The sequence below is a fragment of the Callorhinus ursinus genome, unplaced genomic scaffold (genome assembly GCF_003265705.2).
Source record: "Callorhinus ursinus isolate GAN/ISIS: 27379988/994484 unplaced genomic scaffold, GSC_fseal_2.0 scaffold112, whole genome shotgun sequence".
Lineage (NCBI taxonomy): Eukaryota > Metazoa > Chordata > Mammalia > Carnivora > Otariidae > Callorhinus > Callorhinus ursinus.
In genome coordinates, this window is record NW_027397174.1 from 645,131 (window position 1) to 666,085 (window position 20,955).

The window sequence follows — 20,955 nt, forward strand, 5'->3', positions numbered from 1 at the left end:
GTGTGTGTGTGTGTGTGTGTGTGTGTGTGTGTGTGTGTGTGTGTGTGATGAGAACTTTTAAGATTTATTCTCTTAGTAACTGTCAAATATATAATACAGTATTGTTAACTATAGTCATCATGTTGTACATTACACCCCCAGGATTTATTTATGTTTTAATTAGATGAATTTACCTATTAAAGAAAATTATTTTAAAATTAGATAGCAAAGACAAACCCAACTCTATGTTCTGTGCAAGAGTCAAACAAAACACAAAGATTCAAAAAGGCTAAAAATAAAGGGATGGGCAAAAATATATCATGAACATGGGAACAGTAAGAAAGCAGGAGTTGCAATCACAGTAAGATCAGGATCAAAGGCAAGGAAGCCCACTATTTCTTTTTTCTTTATTTCTTCTTTTTGGGGGGTGTATTTTCAGTGAGATAATTTTTCCATATTTTATTATTTTTTTAAGTTTAAGTTTTTATTTTCACTCCAGTTAGTTAACATATAGTGCAGTATTAGATTCTCGTATACAGTATAGTGATTCAACACTTCCGTTCAACACCTGGTGCTCATTGCAAGTGCACTCCTTCATCTCCATCACCTATTTCACCCATTCCCCCACCCACCTCCCCTCAGGGGACCATCAGTACGTTCTCTATAGTTGAGAGTCTGTTTCTTGGTTTGCTTCCTCTCTTTTTCCTCCCTTTGTTCATTTGTTTTGTTTCTTAAATTCCACACAAGTGAAATCACATGGTATTTGTCTTTCTCTGACTGACTTATTTCACTTAGCATTATACTCTCTAGATCCATTCATGTCATTGCAAATGGCAGGATTTCTTTCTTTTTGATAGCCGAGTAGTATTCCATTGTGTATACATACCACATCTTCTTCATCCATTCATCTGTCAGTGGACACTTGGGGTGTTTCCATACTTTGGCTGTTGTTGATAATGCTGCTATAAACATCAGGGTACATGATTCCCTTTGAATCAGTATGTTTGTATTCTTTAGGTAAATACTTAGTAGTGCAATTGTAGGATTATAGGATAGTTCTATTTTTAACTTTTTGAGGAACCTCCGTACTGATTTCCACAGTGGCTGCACCAGTTTGCATTCCCACCAACAGTATAAGAGGATTCCTTTTCCTCCAAATCCTCACCAGCACCTGTTGTTTCTTGTATTTTTGATTTTAGCGGTTCTGGCAGATGTAAGCTGATATTGTAGTTTTGATTTGCATTTCCCTGAGGATCAGTGATGTTGAGTGTCTTTTCATGTGTCTGTTGGCCATCTGGATGTCTTCTTTGGAAAATGTCTATTCATGTCTTCTGCCCATTTTTTAATTGGATGACTCATGTTTTGGGTGTTGAGTTTTATAAGTTCTTTCTATATTTTGGATACTAACCTTTTATCAGATATGTCATTTTCAAATATCTTCTCCCATTCAGTAGGTTACCATTTCCAGTACTCTTCATTTCTGTTTCCATCTGTTATCGTTTTCTTTCTTCTTGAATGTCTTTTAATGTTTCTGGTAGTGTAAGTCTTCTGGTGAAATATTCTTTCAACTTTCGTATGTCTGAAAAAAGTCTTTAATTCTATCTTTAAAAAATATTTTCAATAGGTAAAAAAAACTCTAGGGTGGTCATTTTTGTCTTTCAGAACTATAAAGATATTTCTCTACCATCCAATGAGAAACTGGCTATCATCTTTACCTTTGTTTCTGTTTACTTAATATGACTTTTTTTCTGACTTCTCTTAAGATTTTCTCTTTTTCACAGTTTTAAGCTATTTGATTATAGTGTGCCATGGTGTAATTGTTTTCATGTGTTCTGTACTTGGGTTTCATTGAGCTTAGACATGTGGATTTACATTTTTCATCAAATTTACAAAAATCTCAGCTATTATTTCTACAAGTTTTTTTTTTTTTTCTGATCCACTCTCTCGTTTTCTTTGGATATTCCAATTATACACGTATTTGGCCACTTGACATTGTCTCACAGTTCACTGATGTTATGTTCATTGTTTTTTGGTCTTTTTTTTCTATCTGTGATTTATTTTATATAGTTTCTATTGCTATGTCTTCAAGTTCACTAATCTTTCCTTCTGTAATGTTTAATTTCCTGTTAATTCTATCCATTTTCAATCTTTCCTCTAGCTTCCTGTACACACACAGAATATTTATAATGATAATGGTTATTTTAAGAAGATTTTCTTCTAATTCTTTCATCTTTGATATTTCTTGCTCTATTTTGGTTGACTTATTTTTTTCTTATGTATGGGTCACATTTTTCTGCTTCTTTCTATGCCTAGTAATTTTATATGAATGCCAGATACTGTTAATTTTACTAAATATCCCTTTGAGGTTTCATATCTAGCCAGAAAGCACTTTGCTTATCAGCTTTCTTTTATTGTGAGAAAGAAAACTCATGTATCTGATCTTATTTTTTTCTTTCTAAAGAAAAGTTAATAGGTTTCTGCAACTCTAAGGAACGTTTTGTCACCAAAAATTAAGGAACGTTTGAATTGAATAGACTGGAAGGTATGGAGAAAGAAAAATGAGTTAGACCACTCATTCCCAAACTTGGCTGAACATTGGAATCACCTGAGTAGTTTAAAAAATACACTGAGCCAATCTGAAAAGGCTATATACTACATGATTCCAACCATAAGACATGCTATACAAGGAAAGGAAAAACTATGGATACAATAAAAAGATAAGTGGTTGCTAGGGGCTAGGGAGGAGAGAGGCTTGAATAGGGAGTATAGAGGATTTTTTAGGGCAGTGAAATTATCCTGTATGATGTTACAATGGTGGATACATGCTATTATACATTTGTGAAAACCCACAAAATGTACAACCCCAAGAGTGAATCTTTTTTTTCAAGATTTTATTTATTTATTTGAGAGAGAGAGAGAGAGCAAGAGGGAGAGGAAGAGGGCGAGAGAATCTGAAGCAGACTGTGCAAGGCACAGAGCCCAATGTGGGGCTCGATTATGACCTGAGCCAAAACCAAGAGTCAGACAACCGACTGAGCCACCCAGGCACCCCAGTATTTGTGAATTTTTTACATAGTTCCCCTCAGGGGAGAGAATGGGAACTGAGGGCCACTGGTGAACACTGAGTTAGAACAAGTGAGCATTTGTATGAGTAATCCCATCTACATCATGAATCTGATGGAATCACTGAAAAATCCGTAGCTACTCTTCCCCGGGCTTTGTGATCAATGTGTTCAACTCCAATGGCAACTTCTCAACCAAAAACAGCATTAATTAGCTATTCCCCTTGTCTGGGGGAGTGAACATAAGGACCTTGAGCTCCCAAGGCCTCCGTTAAGTTTATGAAAATGGCCTCACATTTTCTAGGAGAGTGGGGAATGTTGACTCTGCAAATGGGCTTCTAATTTGCTCCCTGTATGAGCTCAATTTGAATTCAGTCAAGTTTGAACTTGAGCTACTTTTAAATGAATGACAGGAATGTCTAACCTTTGAGTATTCTGTATCCCAAAATTTCTATTAAGGTTATAGAAAACTTCTGATTGTGACAACTCGGCATTACAAACTAACCCATTCTTGATATATATCCAAAGAAAATGAAATACGGATCTCAAAATGATATCTGGGGGCGCCTGGGTGGCTCAGTTGGTTAAGCGACTGCCTTCGGCTCAGGTCATGATCCTGGAGTCCCAGGATCGAGTCCCACATCGGGCTCCCTGCTCAGCAGGGAGTCTGCTTCTCCCTCTGACCCTCCCCCCTCTCATGTGCTCGCTCTCTCAAATAAATAATAAAATCTTTTAAAAAATGATATCTGTACTCCAATGTTCTTTGCACAATTATTCACAATAGTCAAGATACAAAAACAACCTAAAGGTCTGTCAATGGATGAATTGAAATAAATAAAAATAGTCAAACTCATTGAAGCAGAGAGTAGAATGGTGGTTGCCATGGCAGGAGTGGTGGAAGGGAAAATGAGGAAGTGTTGGTCAAAGGGTACAAAGTTTCAGAATGAATGAATTCTGGAGATCTAATGCACAACATGGTGACTACAGTTTACTGTATTATATACTTGAAATTTTCTAAGAAGGTAGATCTCCAGTATTCTTACCACACACACACAAAGAATGGTAACTATGTGAGGTAATGGATATGTTAATTGGCCTGAGTGTGGTGATCATTTTACTCAAAATATCATTATCAAAACATAAATTTGTACACCTTAAATATCTGTAATTCCTTTTCGTCAATTATACCAAAATAAAGCCAGAAACAAACAAACATAAAACTGACCTGAATTGATTGTCTTGCAGGTATGAGAGGATTGAAATTCCAATCCATATTGTACCTCATGTAACCATTGGGAAAGTATGCCTTGAATCAGCAGTTGAGCTGCCCAAGATCCTGTGCCAAGAGGAGCAGGATGCATATAGGAGGATCCACAGGTAGAGTCCTCGCTCCTCTCTCATCTTTACTTTTCAGGGCCTGGTCCCTCTTCTCCTCTTCTTGAATACCCTTTCCTTTCACCTCTCTGTGAGAAAACGTGTTAATAATCTAACATTCATTTCTCTCCTACTGCACTTTGGATGCTTCAAGGGCAACGGTACTTTTTGGATGTTAAAAACAAAAACAACTACATCTTAGTAGCCCTATTGCCAAGCACTGGGTTTTACCCAAGAAAATTGTACTGAAGTGTACAAATTTGTATGAAGTGAGAGACAGTACTTTCAAATTATCTCTTTGAATTATCTTGAAGTCCTGAATACAATTACATCCTCCAAGTCATGAAAAACTTAACTATAATGGAATTTAAATTATACATATTCATCTAATCCAATTCGCAAAGGTCTGGTGCAGTTTATCATTTTGTCACATAGTCTATGACCATTTTGTTTTCCCTTCACTGCTGCTTTGCTACTAACCTAAACTATTTTATCCCTTTAGCCTTACACATCTGGACTCAGTAACCAAGATCCATAATGGCTCAGGTAAGATTTCTTTTTTCTAGAATATAGGCAGTGAGGGCACCTGGGTGGCTCAGTCATTAAGCGTCTGCCTTCGGCTCAGGTCATGATCTTAGGGTCCTGGGATCGAGCCCCTGTCAGGCTCCCTGCTCGGCGGGAAGCCTGCTTCTCCCTCTCCCTCTCCCTTTGCTGTCCCCCTGCTTGTGCTCTCTCACTCTCTTTCTTGAATAAATAAATAAAATCTTAAAAAAAAGACTTTAAAAAATAGAATATAGGCAGTGATCTCTGAAATACTCAGCTGACAGAAACAAATTTGGTTTACGTGCTTGAAGTAATAGGTTCAAGTTCTCCTTGAATTTCCTTTTCCAAGAGCTTTGCCATTCATTAATCCTGCTCCCAACTTTTCTTTTGAACCCTGCAGAACCTTTACTATATATGCTACCTAGAGTAAGGCCGGAGGAAAGACTGGGACGACCTTTATGATCGACTCTCTCGGTGGTATATGCTGGTACATGTTTAATACCCAGTTCTCAGGGAGGAGGAAGGGCCCTGATTTTCTGTGTTTGCCAGTTTCTATGGTGTAATACTCCTACCATGGCTGATTTTAAACAATTAATGTGGTCTCAACCAGCTCACAGACTTCTGAAATTTCAATAGTTGGCTTTCAATGAGCTGATCTAAATTGGTTCCAGCACAGCGCTACCAGCCTAGTATGGTGGGAGTTGAAAGAGATGGATAGACAGACAGATAAAAGGGAGGGTATGAAGGAAGACATTTTTTCATGTCAGTAAACACAGAAGGAATTCCTATACAAGGCCAAGGAGCAGAAAACTCAATACAATATACATACTAAATCACTTTTCTCCAGCATACACACCTACCCTACTATACCTTCTCTTTGAATAACCCTGATTCCCAGACCGCTTTGTGTAGTCTTTCCCAGTGACTGGCAAAGTCACCAGTGAGGAAGAAAGGGAGGCTTTCAAGTTATAGGCCATTACTTTGATAGGAAAAGAAGAGATGGCTTGGTATATCTCTCCCATCATTTCTATCTGGAGGTAAAATATGATGAAGAATTAAAAGTTGGTCGTATATGACATGTAGCCATATTCTACCACAGTAATTTATTTTATTTTCTTTTAAAGATTTTATTTATTTACAGCGAGAGAGGGAACACAAGCAGGGGTGGTGGGAGAGGGAGAAGCAGGCTTCCTGCCAAGCAAGGAGTCTGACGCAGGGCTCGATCCCAGGACCCCAGGACCATGACCTGAGCCAAAGGCAGATGCCTAATGACTGAGCCACCCAGGCACGCCCACAGTAATTTAAATACTATGGTAATAACTAAAAAATGAACAAATAAATCAGTAGAACTGAATAGAGCCCACAAATGGGCCCAATGTGTATATAAGAATTTATATTTAAGAAAGATATTACTTCAAATCAATAAAAAAGGATGGATTATACACCAGTGTTGGGATAGTTCCTTTGTTTGATAGTTTATTCATTCAGGAAGTATCTGTGTGCCAGCTCTCAGCTAGGCAGTATTCCAGGCACTGGGGTTCAGTGCTGAACAAAAGAGACATTCTTAACTTTCATGGACTTCTATTCTTCTATTTCCATTTGGGGGACAATAGATTCCTAACTAACATCATACACAAAAAATAAATTCCAGATATAGTTAAGCTTTTTAAAAAATGTTTAAGTTTGTTTGTTTGTTTATGTAATCTCTACACCCAATGTGGGGCTCAAACTCATGACCCTGAGATCAAGAGTTGCAGGCTCTTCTGACTGAGCCAGCCAAGCCCCCCTATATTTGAACTTTGACTATTAAATGTGGGATAGCCACTTTGGGAAAGAGTTAGCAATTACAATTACCACATGTTCCACCAGTTGTACGTATACCCCAAAGAGCTGAAAACAGGTGTTCAAATGAAAACTTGCATAGGAATATTCATAGCAGCATTATTCACAATAGCCAAAAGGTGGAAACAACCCAGTGTCTGTCAGTGAGTGAATGGACAAAGTGCGATCCATCCATACGATGGAGTACTGTTCAACAACATGGACCACCTGGGTGAATCTCAAGAGCATTATGCCAAGTGAAAGCAGGATTACACAAAATGCTACATACTTTATTGTTCCATTTATATGAAACTCAAGAATAGGCAAAAGTCATCTGTGGTGACAGCAAGTAGATCAGCAGCTGCTGGGGCCAAAGGGCAAAGGGAACTGCAGAGGGGCCTCTGGGCTGATGGAAAGGTTCTGTTTCTTCACTAGAGATCATTACCACAGGTACACATTTGTCAAAACTCAATGAACTGTACACTTTAAATGGGGTCATTTTATTGTCTATAAATTATGCCCTTTATAGCTCATTTTATTTTATTTTTTAAGATTTTATTTATTTATTTGAGAGATAGAGAGAGCATGAACGGGGTGGAGGGGCAGAGGGAGAGGGAGAAGCAGGCTCCCCACCGAGCAGGGAGCCCGATGCGGGGCTCGATCCTAGGACCCTGGGATTATGACCTCAGCTGAAGACAGACACCTAACTGACTGAACTACCCAGGCGCTCCCCCCCTTTATAGCTCATTTTGCAAGTTAAAAAAATACAGGAGGAAAATAAAGAGGATATTTTTCAAACTCTGGGAAGACTTGGCCTAATTAACCTGACTAAGTAAGAATGAAAGACTTGGGATGCCTGGGTGGCTCAGTCCGTTAAGCGTCTGCCTTCGGCTCAGGTCATGATCCCAGGGTCCTGGGATCAAGCCCCGCATCGGTCTCCCTGCTCAGCGGGGAGTCTGCTTCTCCCTTTCCCTCTGCCCCTCCCCCTTCTCATGCATGTTCTCTCTCTCTCTCTCTCTCAAATAAATAAAATCTTTAAAAAAAAAGAATGAAAGACTTTTATAGAAAAATCAAATTGTTCATAAATGTCTTCAGAAGTATGGATTAAGATGGCAGTTTTTCACCTTTTCTTTTGGCAAAGATTAAATTGAGAGGTAATTAGGTGAAGATGTGGGGGAAGTGAACGCTCCCATATACTGTTCCTGGAGGTATAATTTGGTGCAATCTGGAAAACACTGGCTAATCAGTTTTAAAATAAACATGTACTTGAATCTAACAGTTCCACCTCTAGAAATGTACCCTTCAAAAATTTGTAGGACAAGTATGCAAAAATAAATTTAAAGGGATATTAACCACAGTCTTTGTAATAGCAAAAAAATGGATGCCACTGAAGTGTCCATCAGTAGAAGACTCATTAAATTGGTACATCCATGGGGCGCCTCAGTGGTGCAGTTGAAACTCTTGGTTTCAGCTCAGGTCACGATCTCAGGGTTGTGAGATGGAGCCCCTCATCGGGCTCCATGCTCAGTGTGGAGTCTGCTTGAGGCTCTCTCTCCTTCTCCCTCCCCATCTGCCCCTGCCCTGCTCGTGCTCTTTCTCTCTCTGTCTCTCTAACATAAATAAATACATTTGTAAATTGGTACATCCATTCTGATGAATATTGTGCAGCCCTTAAGAAGGAAAGCCAGATCTTTCCTGACACAGAAAGATGTCATTGTTATGTGGTAAAAAAGTAACATCCAAAATCATACAACTTTTATTCATAAGTATACATACAAATGCACACATGTACACAGGTATGTCATATACATATATCTTGGAAGATATACCCCACAGTATTACAGTGGTCATTTTCAATAAGTCATATATTTTTTTAAAGATTTTATTTATTTGAGAGAGAGACAGCACGAGCAGGGTGGAGGGGCAGAGGGAGAGGGAGAAGCAGACTCTGTGCTGAGCGGAGAGCCTGACACAGGGCTCAATCCCAGGAATCATGACCTGAACCAAAGGCAGATGCTTAACCAACTGAGCCACCCAGCCACCCAGGCGTCCCTCAGTAAGTCATGTATCATGAAGGAGAAAAAGGTATTTCCATTAGGCAGAGTTTGTTTTAGAATGAGTACTATAAGGGCATCTGGGTGGCTCAGTGGGTTAAGCATCTGCCTTAGGCTCAGATCATGATCTCAGGGTCCTGGGATCGAGCCCCACATCAGGCTCTCTGCTCCACAGGGAGCCTGCTTCTTCCTCTCCTGCTTCCCCTGCTTGTGCTTTCTCTCTGTCTGTCAAATAAGTAAATAAAATCTTTAAGAAAATGAGTGCTGAAGAATCTTTGTCTCACCATCAAGCTGAATGTGAAAGATGGTAACTCCCTTGCTCTTCATCTCTCTGTTTTTTCCTCATTTTAAAAGAGTAGCTTTCAGGTGAGTTGAATTAATGTATTTATTTCTTAAATATACAAACCATTTGAGCAATTTTCCTAGTGGACTTGTGGAAAACTAAGTTGCAGAAAGCAGAGTTCTAGCTCTCTAGGGTTTATGGTCATTTGTCATTTACACTGTGCAAAGGCCTAAGGGCTGGGGAAAGAAACCTATGGTTCTTAGCCCTTTTGTGTAAGGGAGTAAAGATCTGGTTATCTTTCTGCTCTCTGCGTAGCCAGGCTTCCCTCTGGCTTATGGATCTAGGGATATTCAGAATGGCCTCAAAATAGGTGTTTTCTTTGCTCAGCTCTTCTGTCTTTCTCCTGGCTAGCGATACAAAATCATCTGCTAGTCCTACCTCCTGCTCCAACTGCTTCTTTATGTGCTCACAACTGGGGAGCCGTTGGTGGTGGAGTGTTATCTCATCTGTGTTCTTCCTGTTGAAGTGTTTACCAAGAATCTGTGCAGTCAAATGTCAGCAGTCAGCGGGCCTCTCCTACAGTGGCTGGAGGACAGACTGGAGCAAAACCAACAGCATCTGCAGGAGTTGCAACAAGAAAAGGAAGAGCTTATGCAAGAACTTTCTTCTCTAGAATAAAGTCGGAGAACAGTGGGGTAAACAAACTTTTTTTCTTCAATTTGTATATTAAGCATGGTCTGAAAATTCACCCACCTCGTGTGTAGTTAGACAATGGAGCAGCTCTCTAGCTCCCAGTGGATGAGTTTTAATAATGCAATACACACAAGATGTCTTCCTGAAAGTTTTGTTAGGAATCAGGGAACCCTGTAACTGGCCTACAAAGTGTATATGAAGATGCTTTAAGTAGACAAAGTTTTTTTAAAGGCTATGGGAGGTATATTGGCAAGGACATCTTGTAATAAAATGTCCTAGGAACATATTTTAAATATTTACTTCTCCCTTGTAACTTTGAAGTCCTTATTTTCAATTTTAGACACTCCCTAGAATAAGCTAAAGGAAGAAGAGTATTTCATGTTTCGATTTTATAGTTACGAGGTTTATGTTGGACAGGTACATGAGTATACTAGAGTAGGTGGAAGTGAAGGTGACTTATTAGCACCCCCCCTCTACTCTTAGCCCTCATTGAGAGGCATATGTCTTATGTCTTCCTTCTTGATCTCTAAAATATTAGGTATTCTAAGATACCTATCAAAGGTTGAATCTGTGTGGGTGCCCTTTCTAACCATATAGATGAGTTCTAGCATATTTGACTCTGAAGCAAATTCCTATTGAGCAGATCCTATTTACCTCGGAACTTCCATTATAATATAAATATGTTTTTCCAGAAACATTAAGGACCTAGGATGTAACAAAAATCATGTTTTAACAAGTTCTGTTGCATTATTCTTTCCATGTATAACCACAAAAGGTAAGTGTGTCTTTAGAAAAGAGGCAAGCCTATTGCATACTGGAAATTAAAGTGGGCATCGGAGGAGGTGTGAAGAAAGACAACAATCCCAACAATAGTGACAAAGCGTTGGGTTTTGTTTTTGTTTTTTCTTCTTGTTTCTCCCTAGATTATTGTTTTTCATATTTCACTGTGAAATGCACCTGTAGTCCACCTGCATGAGAATCGCTTGGAGGTCAAACTTTATCTCGGGGTGGAACCGAGAAATCTCCATGAACCCCCAGCTGATTCTAAGGCATACTATAGTTTAAAAACCATTACCGTAGGACATATGGAGTGTAAATGCTGTATTTTCCTTAATTTCCCACAGCCACAGTTCTTCTCTATTCTTTTCTTTCCCTATAGGAAAAATGAAAATATCCAGGTATAAAATTAATTAAGCTAAATCAATTTTGAAGAAGTTGGAGGACTCACATTACCTGACTTCAAGACTTGCCATAAAGCTACAGTAATCAAGACGGTGTGGTTTATGCCCAGCCGATTTTGACAAAGGGTAAAAGCATTTCAGTGGAGTAAGGATAGACAGTCTTTTCAACAAATTATGCTAGAGCAATTGATACCCATAGGCAAAAAAAAAAAAAATGAACTTTGACCTAAACTGCACACCTTAGACAGAAATTAACTCAAAATATATCATGGACTTAGATGTAAGATGTAAAACTATAAAACTTTTAGGAAAAAAAATCATAGAAAAGTCATCAGGACCTTGGGCTAGGCAACAAGCTCTTGGCCTTCACTACAAAAGCACAGTCGTAAAAGGAGAACAATATACTGGACTTCATCAAAATGAAAAACTTTTGCTCTGTAAAAAATTAAAGAGGAGGAAATCATTGAGAAATTATTTGCAAACCGTATGTCTGATCAATCTAGACTAGATAAAGTCAACAATTAAAAAACCATCCAATTGAAAATGAGCAAAAGACATGAATAGACATTTCACTAAAGAGGATATATGGATGGCAAGTAAGCACATGAAAAGATGTTGAACTTCGGTAGTCATCAGGGAATGCGAATTAAAACCACATTGAATTATGATTACGTACTTATCAGAATGGCTAAAGAAAAAATAATGAAAATACCAGATGCTGTTGAGCATACAAACTGGATCTCTCATACATTACTTATAGGAGTGTTAAATGGTACAGCTACTCTAGAAAAGAGTTTGGGAATTTCTAATAAAGTTAAATATCCATGTATCATACAACCCAACAGTTGCACTCCTGGATTTTTATCCCAGAGAAATGAGAAGCTATGATGGCACAAAAATTTGTACACAGATGTTCTTAGCAGCTTATTTGTAAGAGCTAAAAACTGGAAATAACCCATATGTTCTGCAATTGAGTGAGTGATTAAACCAAACATCCGTACCATGGAATACTACTCTGAAATGAAGAGAAACAGATGACTATTGATATACACAACTTGGGTAGACCTCAAGGGTATTATGATGAATGAAAAGGCCATTCGCAAAAGGTCACATACTATATGATTGCATTCTTGAAATGACAAAATTCTAGAAATGATGAATAGATTAATGATTGCCAGGGATAGGGACTGGAGGGGGCATGGGATATGTGTGACTATAAAGGGATAACACAGGATAACATCATTTGTGCTGATGGAACAGTTCTGTATCTTGATTATGGTGTTGATTACATTATCTGTGCTAAAACTACATAGACCTACACACACCCACAAATGAATGCATGTGAAATCTAGTGAAACTGAATAAGGTCTGTAGTCGAGTTAGCAGTATTGTGCTATTGTCAATATGTCAGTTTTGAAGTTGTACTATAGTAATATAAGATCTTGCCACTGGGGGGAAACTGGGTAAAGGGTACATGGGACTCACTGTACTATTTTTGCAACTTCCTGTAAATCTATAATTATTACAAAATAAAAAGTTAGACATATTAAATAAGGAACTGGGAGGAATGGTACTTAGTTTATGAAATAAGAGTGATAAAAAGAAAACCCAAGGGGAATAAAATGATTTTAATGTTTTTATAGGCCAGTGTTGAGCACATGTCCCTTTCCTTTTCTGGGCTTCATTTTTTTCATTTATAAGGTCAGAGTGGATCACCACCGAGGTTCCTTTTAGCTCAGTGTTCAGTCTTTAAAAGTGTTCAGCATGACAAGGAACAGTGCTATAAGGAAGATGTATCATTAATTTCCCACCTGCACCAATCGGGCTTACTTTACACAAAATATTGCACTCCCTATGCAACCCTGCCCCCCTTCCGGTCAGTAGAGTCTCTATTTTCAATCACAGCCAAGACTCTGATGGGAACAATATATACACTTGCCTTCTCTCTCCGTTTTGTCATTTCCTATTCATTCAAGTCATTGCGTTCTGACCTCTGTCCATATCACTCCATTCATACCACTCCTGCCAATGTCACCAATGACCTCCAGGACATAGTGAATGTCAATAGATGCTTTTCATGCCCTTAATGAACCTCTCAGTCTTCTTTTTTTAAAAAAAGATTTATTTATTTATTTGAGAGCGAGAATGAGAGAGAGAGAGTACATGAGAGGGGGGAGGGTTAGAGGGAGAAGCAGGCTCCTCGCCGAGCAGGGAGCCCGATGCGGGACTCGATCCCGGGACTCCAGGATCATGACCTGAGCCGAAGGCAGTCGCTTAACCAATTGAGCCACCCAGGCGCCCGAACCTCTCAGTCTTGACACAGTTGGCCACTCTTCTTTAAAATCTGCCTCTCTTGGCTTCTGCTGTTTTCTGGTTTTTCTCTTCTCTAGCTAGCTGTTCCTTCTCAAATTCATTCATAGGCTTCTCTATTGTTGCTTACCTATATGGAGTTGACAGACAAATCTGTCTCCATTCAGACCTCTATGTGAACTCTAGATCTACATTTCCACCTGCCTTCTATACATTTCCACTGGCTCTCTTAATACTTTTATAAATCTGAACTCGTGGTTTTCAATCTAAACCCTATTAGGGAATATTTCTTACCAGTGTTTCTTACCTCAGTGAATTGAGCAACCATTTGCACAAATCAGAAATCGAATAGACATCCTTAACATCTCTCTCCATCACCTTCTGAACTATTTACACTGATAGAGTTATGGCAGTTTGAAATTATTTTTCTAACCTGATAATCTGAGTCGTAATCTATAAAACAGGCAGTTGGAGGGAAAAGGTGGTTACATGGAGGTGTCACAGTGCCTGGCGGCTGAGGAAGCAGGGCTGGAATTACTGCACAAAGGTATTGGTGGGGGAAAATCTAGTGAATTTGTGGTGTGTTGGTACCCTCAGGGTGAGGAGGCAGCAAACCATCAGTCCATTAAACAAATAAGTAACTTGATTGTGCAAATAATGAGGATAGTGGGAGCTAGGTTTCTCAGTGTCAGAAAAATAACAAACATGAAAAGAGGGAAGGGTAAAATGAACCTCAGGAGATTGGATTGAAATTAGAAGTATTTATATGGAGTTTTTTCAAAGGAAAAAGATTATATATGCACAGATAGTGATGTATGTGATATATATACATTTCTTCACTCTGTCCACTAACAGAGATTAGAAGTAGCTATGAACACATCTATCACCTAGATTTTGGTTCTCAAATACTGTCCTTCACTAAAGGTAGACAGCGACCCCTAGAAGAAATGGCTCATTCCCAGGGCTAGAGCAGAGAAAGTACGATATATGCCCAGACCATCTTTTTGAACCATTTAAGTAAGCAAATTGGTCCAGCCTGAAGGGGCTCCCATTGCCAAATCTGGGACAATTTGTGCATCAAAATAGAGTGAAGGATTATAATACTTTGAATAATAATGTGAGTCCATACTGATAAAAATGAATAGGTGGGTCAACTAATAAATGTAGAAGGAATGATGAAATTAGAAAATTACCCTTGGGTAATCATCATAGTAGTGGTTGATTCAGGTGAGGGTCATCAGTGGATGCTAAGACAGGTTGGTGGGTGGTTTAACTATCAAGGACATGAAAAATAGGTTAAGGCCAAGGAGTTTCCCTGGACAAAAAGACGTTTAAGACATGAGAACTAAGTACAACGTGTGTTCCTATATTGGATTCTGGACCAGACAGGAAAAAGAAATTGTTGGGACAGTTGCAATATTTCACTGGGGTCTTTGGATTGGATTATAGTGTTGTATTCCCTGAATTGGGGGGGTATGTGTATAGGGTAACAGCTCTGCCATGGTGCCCTAGTGCCTGTATGGTCTCCACATATGCCACATAGGCAAGGCTTGAACTACTGCTAATCTGGGTCTTTGCAAAACAGATTGAGATCCTCCTGTTACATGAGAGGATGGAGGCCTGTAAAGAACTTGTCTGAGGCCATCTGCCACCCATCTCCCTAGCTCCCCTGGGAGGCTGTTTTGAAGCAGTTTCTCATTGCCTCCTTGGTTCTGATGAGGTATGACGATCACTCACTGCCTCACCCCTCTCAGCATAGCAGGGGCTCCTCAGCAATGGGGTATTTCACAATTCACACTGCAGTCTTCCCCTTTCATTTTGGTTTCATCCATTTTGGTGTGTGGGACAAGGACCACAAGAAGCTGGTACCTTTGATTTCTCTTCCTTCTGCAGATGATGTAAGTAATAAACTCTCCGAATCTAAAAAGGGCTTGGGTGGCTTAACTCACCAAATCTGTCAGTCTTAGTCTTGTGCTTTACAAATTTGGTGCCCAACATGAGGCTGGTAAACTTAAAATGCCCTTTTAAAATACAAACGGGGCCAGGTTAAGGGATAAGATAGACTCCCCAGGATCTGGTAGCACAGCTCCCACTGTCCTACGTTCAGGGACTGCATGGTCTAGGTTAGAAGATAGACACTTGGAAGTTAAGCAGCAGAAAGCAGGACTGAAATAAGCCACCTGATTGGTGCCTTAGCTGTCACTAAAAGTTCATTTGTTATAGCTGACAAAAGGCCACTTAAAACCAAAAGCAAATTCAAAGCAGTGCTTATTGGTATGAGCAGCTTTGCAGCCTCTCCCAAATCCCTCCGTCCTTTACCCTAATTTCAGCTGCTTTAAGAGAAGAAAGGTCCATTAATTCCAGCACCACAATGTGAGGAGGTCTGCAGACTCCCCAGTGAAACTGGTGAAAATTATTTTTAAAAACTTGAAGTCTCTGGAAGTGCTCCTGAGGGCAAACACCAAGTCAAATGTCTATTCTAGAAAATCTACAAAAATTTGGTAAGAATCTCTACTTTTTGAACTGAGATCTGCTACCTCCTTCCCCTCTCCCAGCTCAACAGGGAGGAGACTCCACTTCAGAGTGGTGCAGCCAAGAAAACAGGGTTCCCTTCCCCCCAACTCCCAGTTGGAGGGCTTTCTTCCCAGGAGGAGCAGGACTTCAGTGTTCCTCATCCTGCTCCCCACTACCTGTTGCTGAGACTTAGTAAGTGCAGGTAAGTGCAGTTGAGAGGTGGGGGCTCCCTTCTCCCACCCAGCCCCCACTCATTGGATGGAGGCTCTAATTTGGGCATGGTGCACTGAGAGTATTGGGTACCTGATCAGCTAGCTCATGAGGTGGTGGTTCCATGCCCGGAGAGGCAAACTGAAAGGAATCTCAGGCTACTGCAATGCCCCCCGCCCCAAACTGACCATTTAACTCCTAGAGCAGGGGTGTCATACAGAGAGAAGCTTGCCATTGTCCCTATCTTCAGCTCCAGAGCGGTGGCTCCGAGATTTTGCCTAGGCGGAGAAGCAGTCCAGAAAACAGATACTCCTAATCTCTTCCCCGAGGAACTGACTTCACTTGCAACAGAATGTGGAACAGTTCAAGCCTAAGGGCCCTTGTACAAATGGTAGAGGTTATGGTGAAAGCCAATGTGTGGAAGTGAATAGCTGGAACAGTCTTGAAAAAGAACAAAGTAGGAGGAACACACTAACCAATTTTAAAACTCATACAAAGCAATGGTAATCAAGACAGGTTGGTACTGTCACAAGGATAGACATATAGATCTCTGGAATAGAACTGAGTGTCCACAAGTAAACCCACACATCTGTGGTCCACTTATCAATAAGGATACCAAGACTATTGAATGGGGGAAAAATCTTAACAGCTGATGTGTGGACAATTGCATATCCACATGCAATAATAGAATGAAAGTGGACACCTACCCCACACCATATTCAAATATCAACCCAAAACGTATCAAAGACCCAAATATAAGAGCTAAAGCTATGAAAACCTTAGAAGAAAACATAGCAGTAAATCTTCATGACTTAGGTTTTGGCAATGGAATCTTAAATATAACACCAAAAGCACAAGCAACAAAGAAAAAATAGATAAACTGGACTTCAAAAAGTGAAAAGAATGCAGAGAGTGAGAAAATATTTGCAAATCATATAAATAAGAGTCTAGCATCCAGAATATGTAAAGAACTTTGACAACTCACAAAAAAATTTTTTTAATGGTCAAAGGACATAAATAGGTATTTCTCCATAGATAAACAAATTATCAATAAGCACATGAAAAGATGCTTGACATCATTAGTAATCAGGGAAATGCAAATCAAAACCACCATGAGATACCAATTCACACGTGCTAGAATAAAGAAGTATGATAATTACAAGTGTTGGCAAGGATACGGAGAAATTGGAACTCTTGTACGCTAGTGGTGGGACTGTGAAATGGACAATAGTGGTTCCTCCAAAAGGTAACTCCATTCCTACGTATACATCCCATAGAACTGAAAACAGATATTCAAACAAGTTATACACGAATGTTTATGTCAGAACTATTCAAAATAGCCAAAAGGTGGAAACAACCCAAAGATCTACAAACTGTAATGGATAAAGAAAATGTGATTTATCCATACAATGGAATATTACTCAGCGATGAAAAAGAATGAATTACTGGCCCTTGCTATAACATAGATGAATCTTGAAAATATTACGCTACTTAAAAGAAGGCAGATACAAAAGGACACATATTTTATAATTCCATGTATATGGAATGTCCACAATAGGGAAATCCACAGAGACAGCAGATTTGTGGTTGCCAGAGGCTGGAGGGAGTGAGGACACAGGGATGATAGCAAAAAGGTACTGGATTTCTTTTTGAGGTGATGAAAATACTCTAAATTTAACTCTGGTGATGGTTGCACAACTCTGTAACTATAATAAAAACAATTGAATTGTACACTTTAAATGGATTGTATGCTGTTGGTGGGAATGCAAGCCGGTGCAGCCACTCTGGAAAACAGTGTGGAGGTGCCTCAAAAAGTTGAAAATCGAGCTACCCTACGACCCAGCAATTGCACTACTGGGTATTTACCCCAAAGACACAGATGTAGCGAAAAGAAGGGCCACACGCACCCCAGTGTTCATAGCAGCAATGTCCGCAATAGCCAAACTGTGGAAAGAGCCGAGATGCCCTTAAACAGACGAATGGATCAAGAAGATGTGGTCCATATATACAACGGAATATGACTCAGCCATCAGAAAGGATGAATACCCAACTTTTACATCCCCATGGATGGGACTGGAGGAGATGATGCTCAGTGAGACAAGTCAAGCAGAGAAAGTCAATTATCATATGGTTTCACTTATTTGTGGAACATGAGGAAGAGCAGGGAGGACATCGGGAGAAGGAAGGGAAAAATGAAGGGGGGGGGAAGTCGGAGGGGGAGACGAACCATGAGAGACTGTGGACTCTGAGAAACAAACTGAGGGTTCTAGAGGGGAGGGGGGTGGGGGGATGGGTTAGCCTGGTGATGGGTATGAAGGAGGGCACGCACTGCACGGAGCACTGGGTGTTATACGCAAACAATGAATCGTGGATCACCACATCAAAAACTAATAATGTAATGTATTGTGACTAACTTAACATAATAAAATAAAATTAAAAAAATAGAACAGTCGGAGCAAAGAAGTCTAAGACTAATGGCCAGTATGTACAGTGTCCAACACAGTACATAGCAATGATGGGGAACCATATTTGATTTTCAACTGTAACTTTTTCCAATTTTCAGTTCATGTATACTTTTTGGTATTGTTCGATAGTATTACAAGTATTTATAAACAAAGTAAATTGGGCACTCTATAAAAAAATAAATGGGTTGTATGGTCTGTAAATTATTTCTCAATAAAGCTGCTTATAAAAAATGAAAAAGAAGAATCTCCTGTGCAGCTCCAGCCAACCCTGCAGGCTGGCCTTGAACTCCCTAAGCTCCCAGCTGAGGAGATAAGATGTAGTATCTCTTTTTCTTAGAACAAAAACAAAAAAAATTCTTAGAGTTTGGACAAAACTTGCAGTGAAGAGAAAAAAAATTTAAAATAACCTTGTGATGTGAATGAGACTTGGGCCATTTAATTGTATGTATTGTAAAAATGTGTAATTGGTGTTAAAATATGTTACGTGTTTAAATGACACATATTTATAAAGTGTTAGAAACTTTCTCTGATGTCCAAAATTATTACTGTATAAATAATGTCTTGGTTGTGGCAAGCTGAAAGTTTCGATCTCAATGGCTGTGGCTGATAATCCCCAACAAAATCCAGATGCCTGCCTGCCAGGGAGCATTTCTTGAAACGATGGGGTGAATTTACAATGCTTATTCTTTCTGTCAGCCGGAGGAAAACAGCTGTCTTTCACAAAGTAAAGAACTTTATGTTCCTGATTAAAAAAAAAAAAAAAAAAGCTGTAATTCCTGGCAAAAATTGGCCCATTTTTTTCTGTGGTAAAAGAAGCTGCATCAGACTTTTGATCCCCTCTTGGGCTATTGGTGGTGGTAAGACCTTTTTGGGTTATAGTGTTGTTATTTCAGTGCAGTCAGCTGACTGTGGTCACACCACTGAGGTCCTTGAAGCTAATTTCTATTCTGTTTTTTTCTGATGTCCATCATACCCCTCTCGGATATACCATAGGACTAGATGTGTTGAGTATGTTTCATACTTCTTCACATTGTGAGGGAGGTTACACAATTAGGACAGTGATGGTGGGGTGGGTGCACACAGCAGTGTGGTTTAAGGGAAGCAGTATAGGATACCAGGGCAAGAGAAGTGGGGGATCACTATCCTGATGAAGCGGCCAATAGAAACAGGAGCTGTTAAGCAAACTATTCAGCGTGAAGTCTACAGCCTGAAGCACTGCTGTTTCCACAAGCTCCTTCATTAGTACAGTGATCTTTACCCCAGTGTCTTCCCTTTCCTTGAGGCCTTTGGTACACTGACGTTCCTGTAGATATATCAGCTCACTGAAGGCCAAAATGGGTTTCTCACCCCCTCCAACCCCAAAATTAAATACTTTTATTTAAATAAGAGGTACCTTTCCAGGGAATTGACACATTTACAAACCAAACGGCCTGCCTTAAGTGTGTCCTGTGCCAGGACCGAGCCTCAGTTATCCAGTGATTGTTTTCAGTACTGGGCTGCTGCAGTTGTGTAGCCCCTGCCCCGAAAAGGCTTAAAACTGTACATGAGTGAATTCTACAAAACATTTAATTAAGAATTTATACCAATCCTTCTCAAACTTCTGCAAAAAATCAAAGAGGAGGGAACACATCCAAATTCATTTAATAAGGCCAGCATTACCCTCATACCAAAACCAGATAAGGACACACAATAAAATGAAATTATAGGCCAATATCCCTGATGAATATAGATGTAAAATTCTCAACAAAATACCAGCAAACCAAATTCAACAGCACCATAAAAGGATCATGCATCATGATCAAATGGAATCTATTCTGGGGATGCAAGGATGTTTTAACATTGACAAACGGATCAATGTGATACACCACATTAACAAAATGAAGGTTACAAGTGTACCTCAACATAATAAAAGCCATAGCCAACAAGCCCACAGCTAATATCATCCTCAATGGTGAAAAGCTGAAAGCTTTTTCTCCAGGTTCAGAAAACAAAACAAGGGTGCCCACTCTCACTACTTTTATTTAACCTAATACTGGTAGTCCTAGGCAGAGCAATTAGGCAAGAAAAAGAAAAGACATCCAAACTGTAAAAAAAAGAAGCAAGATTATTTCTGTTTGCAGATGACGCATAGACAAACAGACTAGAATAAAGAACACAGGAATAAATCTGCACATACATGGTCAACTAATCTTTGACAAGAGCACCAAGAATACACAATGGGGAAATGATAGTCTTCTCAATAAATGGTGTTGGGAAAACTGGATATCCACACACAAAAGAGTGAAATTAGACCCATATATTACACAATACACAGAAATTAACTTGAAATGGAGTAAAGACTTAAATATAAGACCTGAAGCCACAAAACTCCTAGAAGAAAACACAGGGAAAATATCCTTGTTATTGGTCTTGGTAATGATTTTTTGGATATGACACCAAAAGCACAGAAAACAAAAGCAAAAATAA

General features: G+C 39.4%; 1 protein-coding gene across 2 annotated transcripts in view; it reads left to right on the plus strand.

Moving 5' to 3' along the window:
- BRCC3 (BRCA1/BRCA2-containing complex subunit 3) overlaps nt 1-12,626 on the plus strand; it is a 58,791-nt gene extending 46,165 nt beyond the window's left edge. For both annotated transcript variants that reach the window (XM_025862875.2, XM_025862876.2), the window contains 4 exons: nt 4,287-4,418; nt 4,918-4,961; nt 9,643-9,811; nt 10,969-12,626. In XM_025862875.2, coding sequence (XP_025718660.1) covers nt 4,287-4,418; nt 4,918-4,961; nt 9,643-9,794 — 328 coding nt within the window. In that variant the 3' untranslated portion in view covers nt 9,795-9,811; nt 10,969-12,626. The remainder of the gene's footprint in view (nt 1-4,286; nt 4,419-4,917; nt 4,962-9,642; nt 9,812-10,968) is intronic.
- The last annotated feature ends 8,329 nt before the right edge of the window (nt 12,627-20,955 follow it).